Source organism: Melospiza georgiana, chromosome 3, assembly GCF_028018845.1.
Source record: "Melospiza georgiana isolate bMelGeo1 chromosome 3, bMelGeo1.pri, whole genome shotgun sequence".
In the NCBI taxonomy this organism is placed as follows: Eukaryota; Metazoa; Chordata; class Aves; order Passeriformes; family Passerellidae; genus Melospiza; species Melospiza georgiana.
In genome coordinates, this window is record NC_080432.1 from 62,709,048 (window position 1) to 62,719,117 (window position 10,070).

A 10,070-nucleotide genomic window follows, 5' to 3' on the forward strand; every position below is an offset into this window, starting at 1 on the left:
AAGCTAGATGATTTTATTTCCAGAACACTGCTTCTTTTCCCAGGTGATGCTTCAGTTGTAGTGTCTCTCTCTTGTGGCAAATGTCACTCCACTGGTGTTATTTTCTAGCACTGTGCAGAAGAGCCTCCTCGTTGGTGTTCTTTCTAGGACAGCCTGACATTGGGTCACCAAGTCCTGTTCCCATGATGGATGCTCAGAAACTGCCTCTGCAGAGACAGCTGTTGCCATGGCAGCAGATGCTTCTCTAGCGTGTCTGACCAGCTAACAGAAAGCCCATGCTTTATTCAGAAATCAAATAGGTTCATACTGGTTCTTCCAGCTAAGCAGTAGTCATTAGCAGACTCTTCAGAGTAAACCTCTATCTATTAAAGCATTATTGTGATTAACGTAGCTACATACACTTGCTTCTTTGGAGAAATTACAATAATTTCATTCCTAAATACATAAAGAATTTGAAGTAATCGTTTTCATTTATAAAACAAGCACCTACATATTTTCCTTCCATCAAAGTCATGGAAAAGGTGACAGCTGCAAGGAAAGAAGTGCTGATCTGTTAATTCTTCCCCCTCCAGCAGCATGGGGAATGCAGTAGCTTCTCACCTGTTCTGTCTCAAACACAGTCTTCTGTCAGATTCCTGCACAGACTGTGCAGGGCAGGGTGACAGGTTGACTATATTTCTGGACAGATAAGGCAAGAAAGTTGTGCAAATACCAAAAGCAGAAGAATTACAGCTCAGCTATGGCAAAAAAAAAGTTTCTTATGCACTAGGAACTTAGGAAAAAGGGAACAGATAGTAAGATTCACTTATCTGGTGGATTCTAGTTATGGAAGAAGAAAAGAAAAAGATCAAGAATTCTTGATTGATTGGAGTAAGCTAAAGAATGTTTGAAAGGTCCTTGCAGTAGACAGTGACATTAAGGCTAATCAGCTTAATCCAAAGAGAAGAATGACTTGGAGATTTCCCTCTGCTGGTTCACAGGTCTGCACTCTTAAGAGGAAATACTTATGTTTTCTTCCTGGGTGCCAGAATGACTTCTGACTTCTGTCAGACTGAATGACTGTGTTCAGTCTGTGAGGAAACAAGGCGCATGATATTTTGTTCCAAGGCAGTAAGACAGGCAGACTATTACATGGTTTACTTTTCTGAAGTAGTTACTCGGTTTTAAAAAACTTTTCCCCTGTACTCATTCTCCTGCAAAGCACTAAAAAGTACTAGTTAACTAAGTGAAACCAGGCCAGGGGCAGTGTGGAGAGCCCTGTGCTTAGCTTTGTAAACAAAAATACGCAGACATTAAGATGAAGTGTAATTGAAGTGAGATGCAAGGTCACTCACTGAGACCACAGAGGAATCATGCCCTAATACACCAGCTTGGCTCTTTCCTTCCTTGTCATCAGCCACGGATGCTGAGCCAAGCAGTCAGCAGGAGCCAGCCTGAGGCTTTTGTTGGCTTATTCCTTCCAAGGAATATCCAAAACACTTTGCAGCCTTGGAATTTGGCCCTGCTCTTGTTCTCACTACGGTAAAGTGGAGGGCTGAATGAAAGTTTTGTTTGCAGCTTAAATAAATGCTCTTTCCTCCAAGGGCACATTTGGGTGAGGCTGAGCCTCTGAAAGGTAATCTTAACCCTTCCTGGCATTGCGGCTGGGGCCTGGGAGTTCCATGGCTGCAGATTTACTGCTGAAGCACTGCTAAACAGTAACTTCCTTTCTCAGTACTGCTTTTCTTCTTGCTTTCAGATTGCACTCAAGTGTGCTGACATTTGCAATCCCTGCCGGGTTTGGGATCTGAGCAAGCAGTGGAGTGAACGGGTCTGCGAAGAGTTTTACCGGCAAGGTGAGCGCCTTCAGCTCACAACAGTCCCTTCCACCTCAGCTTTCCATGGTCTCTGTGTGACAAGCCAGAGGCAGAACTGAAATGTCCCTTGAGAATAAGGTCTTCAGAGATGCGCTGCCTCATTGGAAAAGTGGGAAGGGGTGGAAGAGCAACAAGTGTTTCTCTGCTGCTCTACCAGCATCAGGCAGGAGGGAGGGTTTTGCTGTGCCTCAGCACTTGAATTCAGCTGCAAAGCCCATGGCTGCGTTCTTCTCTGAGACACTCCAGTCACCATGAGTGTTTCTGAGCTGGAATGGTGCCGGCGCCACGCTGCCCCAAAATCCTCAGACTGGGTTTTGTCTCGCTTTTCATGCTCCCACTACAACGCTGATGGGAGCCTTACCCTCGCTATTTACCAAATATGACACATTCTTCTGCCTGCAAATGCAGAGAAAGGGTTCAAACATGCTTCCCAGCATGCTGTTGAAAAGGCCAAAGCAGGCAAGCCAAACCTCAGCTAGAACCTACTGCAAATGTTTTCAGACCCCTGCAGAGAGCACAGTCAAGCAGGGCTTTTTTTGAAACACAGTAATTACACCATTTGGCTCTATCTGCATAGGCAAGGTCATGCTGTGCTACAATACAGGGTGCAGCAGAGTTTAATCACTGCTAAATTCCTTGTTCAGAGCATCCTGAGAGTTGAAGGCAAGTGGAAGAGCACACAATAAAGTTCTTAGTTAATTTAATATTCTGCACTACAAAATTAAGCCACATCTGAGCTGGCACCTGGTAGAGTTAGTCTGTAACAAGGACAAACAGGTCAGCAAGTCAATTTTCAGCCAATGTCAGCTTAAGCTGGTGAAATGTCTTTGACTTTGATGTCTGTGAAGCAACATAAGCAACTTTCCCAGTGCAGGTTTCGTTAGTCAGATGTGTAGTGAAGGCATAATCAGGCAGCTCATGAGGTGCAGTATCACCTTTAGTGTATTAGGGGACCACGCTGAGAAAGAGAGTTCAACTCTTACAAATGTAAGCTTTTTCCACTCTCCTCAAGATTTGTTCGTCTAACATCAAAAATACACCTCTGAAAGGGGATACCTGAGTACATGAGACCAGAGTTAGAAGCACCAAAGGGAGAAAAGGAGCATTTTATGTGGGACAGTTATACAGAAACTGTGGTCTGATTATCACTAGTGGCTGTATAATCCTGTTCAGTGGTACAACACCCCCAGTATTAAATAGCATGCATTTAGATAATCATTATCACTTTAAAGTGTTTTTGTAGACCTCTCTACCCCCTTACACACAATGATGAGGCTTGAAGGTATTGTTCAGCATTATGTTTAATATTTGGAAAACGTAAGGTCTCATGTTTTGATTTTTAACTGTAGATGAGACACATAATACCACAATTAGTGCGTTGTTTAATCTTCCTCCTGGAACAAAGTTTTAACATTTTTAAATAGAACATTTCTAAGGCCATTTTAATAGAGACTCAGATCTTGATCTTCCAATGCTCTTACCATGCAAAAGCAAATCTAATTTTTGTCAATTAAGTGATTTCTGAAAGACAAGAAGATGTGGATATACTTTGAGCCAGACAGATACAGATATACTTTGAGTCAGTCATTTTCTACCCAGAACACCTACAGAGGGGATATCACTGGAATTAGAGACTTTCTTTTAGTCAAACATTTTTGGAGGGGTAGATGAGAAGAAGACAAATTGCACATTTGGAAACATAAGAAACTGTTATTGTGTCTGAGTTTTGCTAAATTGTTCCTTTTGATTGTTCATGCAGCTAAAAATGTTTTCCTGATGCTTTTCAAGCACTTGATTACAACTGAAAATATTCTGTTCACATTTAAGAAGTGATTCCATGCTGCAGAGGGAAGAAAGGCAAGTCTTAGAAATGCACACCATGTTTTGTATGGGGCTACAGAACCTGAATAGCCCAATAGCAAAAACTGTTCATGGGGAGAAAAGAGCTTTTAAACAAAACCAGCAGATTTAAAGCAAAATATTTCTTTATGGGCTGAATACAGTGTTTTGTCTAAACTAGCAGGTCTGTCTTTCTTACAGGAAAGATTTTCCTAACCAGCCCTCACTACATCCTGATTAGTAAATCAGATGGACAAAATATTATTGTGTGAGGGGAAGTGGCACATCTTAGCTTGCACACAGTTAACTCTCACTTCCCTTCCTTACTGTAGACAGGAAAGGTCCTGTGCCTCTTGCAGTAGCCAGGATTGTACACTGGCAGGGAAGGCTAACAATCACAAAGGATGAATGTGTTGCACTCACAGACAGAGTGTTTGTTTTAAGGAAACTCCTACACCCAAAACTTAACTCAGAGCAGTCTTTGCATGAGGTAATTGCAGGCATGGGGAATGCAGTCCCTTCAGCAGAAAAAGTGACTGTTGCCTTGGCATGGCAGTGAGCAAATTACAGCCTCTGAGATGTTTTTCTGCTGAATTCTTAAATCCAGCATGGTCGTTGCTATTGATTACATTCCACTCCATAAAAAATATCTCCTGTCATTACTATGTACAGAAGCCTGTCCTGTGTGACCATTTCTGCAGGAATAATTTCTACTGACTGTTTATAAGTGTCTTCTCAATGTCAAACCTGGTCAGTTTTGCATCACGGCCAGTCTGAGGTGGCATCTGGAGCGAGCAGATAACCCAGTCAGGTTTTTCTTCCAACAATTCAAAACAGTCCCCAGGGCTGGTCACAGCAAGAGCTGCCTGCAGGAATCTTCAGGGCAGTCCCAGATTTGGAACTGGAGACCTGCTGGTTCAGTCAGTAAAATACTCTGCTATGAAGGTGGCTAGGAGTTCAGCCAGCTACTTTTCTGTCTCAAGTCAGTCCTGTGCAGATGCCTCTCTGGGGACTTCCTGGATGACCCAGGAAATAAATATGCTCAGTGCAGCAGCAAAGGCATAGCTTGATACCCAGCTACTGCACAATAATAAGACAGACTTTTAATTTCATTCTTTTTCCATGTTTATAACTTGAGCTCCATAGCTCTTGACTCTTGAAACATTACTGGAGTCCATGCTTTGGCCCTTACCAGTTTGTTAGTGCAGCCACAGCTGTGGCATTCCAGGCTCCAACACTCTTCCCTTTACAAGCCACTTCCACAAGAACATACCAGCAAATTCCACGCAGTACTACTGTAAATCTAAAATTGATACACTGCAGTTTTCTGGTAGGAAGTGATCTGAACAAGTAGTAAATTAACTAGAATGTCTTAAAAACCTTTCACATAAGAGAGTCTATTTTAAAAATTAAGGTACTCAGAACACTTACATGCTCAGATTTAATGTTCATCTAAAAGTCATCTTTTCTTAGATTTTTCTTTGTATGGATAATTGGTTTCTCTGATACCTAAAAAGAAAAAGTCCAGAAAATGAAGGTATTTAGACATTTACCATGGACATCGTTGGTAGAAGATTCCAACTCCTCACACAGTTGCAGACACTGTAATAAGAGTGTGGCACAGGTATGGAGAAGAGAAACGTATGTAAAAGTGTCAGGAAAAGATAATTTTTTTCCCTTTTTTTTGCAGGTGATCTGGAACAAAAATTTGAACTGGAAATAAGCCCCCTTTGTAATCAGCAAAAGGATACAGTACCAAGCATCCAGATTGGTAAGTATTAGTTTCATTCCCTTCATGTTTATCTTACTATGACAGAAGCTCTAAGAGAAACTTTTATTCACCACATGCCCCACTCTGATCCAGTTGTTTTAACAATAAGAGCTGCGGATACCATAAGAGTTAAAAATGTGTTCTAAATTAAAATGTTCAAAAAGAAATCTATCTAAGCCCAATGTTCAACAGAAAGACAAAGGAGTCTTTGCATAGGGGAAAAATACCCATGGGAAAAAATTGCAGCCAGTGTTAAACACTTGTTACTTTCTTGTCTGATATCTCCTCAAAGGGTTGCTGGCTGTCACAGAGTTTACTGTGACACACACAGATAAAACCATATCTTGTCATGTATGCTGGTCAAAAGCTGTGCATTTCAAAACGAATTGATGTCTGAGAGTTTGTTGTTATTTCTCATCAGGGCTTTTGCCACTTACCTGGCTCTGTGCTTTTGAGGCACTCGGTGGGGCAGTGCACTTGTGGAATGAACTTGTTGCTCACCAGCTGTCCCTTGTGTGTTTCTCCAGGATTCATGACATACATCGTTGAGCCACTCTTTGAGAGGTGGGCCCAGTTTACAGGCAACACTCCCCTATCTGAAAACATGCTAAACCATCTCAGGAGGAACAAGGCCAAGTGGAGAAGTTTGCTCCACAAGCAACACAGCAGTAGTAGGAGCAACGACCACTCAGGCCAAGTGACTGGCAGCCAGGAACAGACTTTAAATGAAGAAGAGACTCCTTAGTGGCAGCTTTGCACTTTTCCTTCTAGCACTGCTATCTCCGTCTTGGTCACAGCAGCAAAAACGGTCCCGAGGAGCTGGAGCCTGTTGTCAACACCGTGCAAAGGCAAGAAATGGCAAAGCTCTAAGGGTCCTCATGAACATGCCCATGGTTCTGCTGGGTTTCTTTCTGATCTTCACGTTCCTCTCCCCTCTCTCCATTCTGCGCATGCCTGATGCCGTTAGTCACTCCTGATCCCGATCTGCCCAACGTGGAGTCCCAGCCAGCAGCCGGGAAGCCAGGCCAGTTCCAGCTGCCATGAAGCAGGGAGGATTGCTGAGAGGACAGGGGGCACAGAGAGGCACTCTTGGTGATTTTCTCATTTACCACAAGTCATTTTGTGACATATGTATATAGGCCCAGAGTGCCACACCCGTTCTAGGCTGGCAGCTGGGCTGCACATGAAACCACCAGCATCTCCAGCATCCAGAGGACATGGACCGAGCAGAACAGTGCTCACAGGGGGCAGAGAGTCGGGTTGTTTTAGTGGATAAAAACCTTTTTAACTTTTGTATTCTGTGCACTAAACACCAGATCTCTAAATCTTGGACTGAAGTTACTCTCCGTATACACACCTTCAGTGTAACAAGGCTTGTTTTGGTAATCATTTTTATGCCACTTTGGATAAAAGACAGGCATCTTCTCATTGCAAGGAACAGTATTCCCTCGCAGCCAAAAGGGAAGGTGTAATACAGTCTAAACCTTTGAAACACAAACAGATCTATCTTTTGAGTACTGTTTCAAGTTACCTGTTTATATTCATATGTGTACATTTTCTGTAAATAGAAAGCGCTACTGATTCCCATGCCAAAATACTGGAGTACTGTGGGATGATTGCTACCTGTAAAAACATTGGCACTGTGAACAGAATACTGTTAGTTTTAATACAAGAGAAAGCATTTGTAAATATGGTATAGAGTTTATTAATATACACCATTGTTTGTGGATAAAAGCCTTAACTTCTAGCATCCTTCATCTTCTGATAGCTGCCAAAATCATACAATTACAAGATATGATTCTGAACTGCCTTTCCACTATCCAAGGTGTATCAAAGGTCATTAAGGAATGAAGTCTGGCAGGATAACTTCTTGAAAACTTCAAACACATTCCATATGGGTCCGTGTTGTTAATCCATGGCACCTTGCACATTCGGTCTAGGCAAATGTTTCACAGCGCCTGAAGTTTTTAGCTCAAAAAAGCCCCCAGTCCCCACAGCAACACCACATGATTTGACAGTTCAGCATGATTACCATTTATTCAAACGTGTGGATTTTTACTAAATAGCTTAGTCATCTACAAAGCACGGCATTAGTTCTGGAGTTCAGTTGTTTTCTTGAGAGATGTTGCAGTGTAGCTGATTTTTTGCCCACATGCCCTCCTTAGATAGTCAGCATCAAAATGCATTTATATTTTAATTAAAAGAATACTTCAACTGACTTTTATATTATTCTCAGTCAATGAAGGAAAAAAAAGTGTAGTCAGACTACTAAAAATTCTCTTAGCTATCATAGTGGCTGAAGAATTTTCTATGATCTCATCTTTGTGAAAGATACTTGGCCTTAACTCTGCCATAAACAAGCTCAGTTCTGAAAGTCTTTATTAAACTTTACTTAAGTTTCTACCATTTCAGTGAGATTGTATTTTCAGACACTACTGTGTTGCACCAAAGGGATTGTCCCCTGCTCCTCTGTCCCAAGAAAGAATAACTGCATTCAGGTGAAGTGCAGGGTTGTTGTGAACCCCCTGTACATCAAATCTGTACAGCTGCTTTCCAAAAGAACCAGCAGGTATGGCCAGGTAGTTGCATTTGGGTAGTCATTTTGAGATATGAAGACATTGAAGAGGCCAACAAAGAAAGAGCTTTTCAAGTTGGTGTTTGAGAAACATGAGAAAGATATATAGTCACAGAAGCGCAAGGGAAAATCTAATACATTTTTCTGAATTACAGGGGATATTGACTTGATGAGAGAAGTTTCATGCTCATAAGGCGACTAATGTGTTGAGAGGAAAATAAAAAGCATGAGTTTTAGTGAAGGATGATTTACTCCACTAATTCTTTGTATGTATCTTCAGAGAAAAGAGGCTGAAAGCCAGTGAAGTAAAAAGGGGCAAAACGTGGTGAGCACGCAAAGTGTTCCAGCCGTGTTTTTTCTGCCCCTCCACTGTTATGTAAGGTACAACCAATAGAAAATCTTCTTCTTCCTCCCACTAATCTAAATGAGATTCATATAATAGAAGGACCACAGCAAGCAAAGGGCACTCAAGAGAGTTGTAGTAGAATTAAATTGTTTCTAACTACAGAACATAAATGTCTTCTTAAGCACATGAGGGTGGTGGGGGTGGAAGCACCACCACTTTGTAGCTTTTTAGGTGTACCTTTCCTTCTGACACATGCAGGACAATTATTAGGACATTACGTGAGCAATGTAATGTGCTGCTTAGAAGCACTTAAGTCCATACAAAAGAATGTAATTTCCCGTGTTTTGTCTTTTTACTAAGAAATGGAAGCCCTTTGCCATCTAGCTCAAAGAATTTTTTTAAATGTTCTGAAATTTAGTTAAACTCAGCATCTAGCAGCATAAAAAGCTCTTGACAGAAACATTGTTGAGCTGTTTTTGAAGAGCTTCCAGAAAATAGGTCCAACCAGAAAGCTTAGGTACAAATGAAATTTTGTTACAGCCACATTAAACCCAAGCCCTTTTCTACAAGTGGAACCTACAGGTTCCATTACAAGTTTGCTCTTACCATGTTAAAACTTTCCAACTTCAAAAAGTTCTTCTGAAAATGATCAGGCCCTTACAAACTAGTAGGGGCCAAAATTATTACAGGGGATTTTGGTGCACTGAGCATACCAGCTAGATTTCAATCACCTTGTGTAATGAAACAGTGCTTGAAAGAGGTTCAGGGTGGCCCCAGCAATGCTTCTGTCCTTGTGAGCCAAACCCATTGCACAGGTTTGGGCCTGGGCCACTTTGCCTCAGGTGCTCCAGACAGAGGTGCTGAGAAAGCAGATGCCTGGCAGCCAGATTCCCTGGGGTCTGTAATGCAAAATGCAGCCATCTGATTTCCCTAGAAACCCTAACTGGTACAGGCAATCCCACAGCACCAGTGCTTAGCACATGCAGTTGTGACACGTGTGGTATTCTCTGGTTTGGAGGGCATTTCTGCACTGGGGTTTCTCCCCAGTGTGCCAACAGGCTGCTGATGCACAGAATAGGAAAGCTATGCAGATAACACAGATTTTGGTTCTGTCAGCCCTATCAGCCACTTTACAGAAGGCCCTTGTAAATTATTTTTCCTTCCCACTGGGCCAGTGCAGCTGAAAGATTTTAGAGTTTTCAAACTGAGTTAAGGTTTTCATATTTAGAAAGAAGAAAAAAGCTGTTAAAAGCAGGATGTTAAAATGTTTTTATGCCCCATAAATAAGATTTGAATTTAGCACCTCTAAATGAAGATTTTATACCATCTAAGAGGCAAAAAAAATTGTATAACTAACAATAAGTGATAATAAGTGAAAATCTTAGGCTGGTTAAAATAATCCATACATATGCATTGTCATTAAGTAAAGATTTTACCTGCCTTTGTGTTTGTAAGTGTCAATGGTTCAGCCACCAGTCAAATGGGGAATAAAAGGACTGTTGACACTATGTACCTTTGGAATACAAGGAACAAAGGAGTAGCTGAGATTAAGTAGAGTCTATGGAGGAAAAAGAAAAGAAAAAAAAACCCACGTGATCTGCAGTTGTGTCTAACCTAATCTACAACACAGGTCAATTAGTTTTGTAAAAGCTTGGTTTTCATGAAGAAAACCAAAACCTCCCC

The 10,070-nt window shown here is 41.6% G+C and overlaps 1 protein-coding gene across 3 annotated transcripts in view; it reads left to right on the forward strand.

The window, feature by feature from the left end:
* Positions 1-7,154, forward strand: part of PDE7B (phosphodiesterase 7B) — a 166,185-nt gene extending 159,031 nt beyond the window's left edge. For all 3 annotated transcript variants that reach the window (XM_058019799.1, XM_058019798.1, XM_058019797.1), the window contains 3 exons: positions 1,739-1,835; positions 5,386-5,466; positions 5,994-7,154. In XM_058019799.1, the coding sequence (XP_057875782.1) occupies positions 1,739-1,835; positions 5,386-5,466; positions 5,994-6,211 (396 nt within the window). In that variant the 3' untranslated portion in view covers positions 6,212-7,154. The remainder of the gene's footprint in view (positions 1-1,738; positions 1,836-5,385; positions 5,467-5,993) is intronic.
* The last annotated feature ends 2,916 nt before the right edge of the window (positions 7,155-10,070 follow it).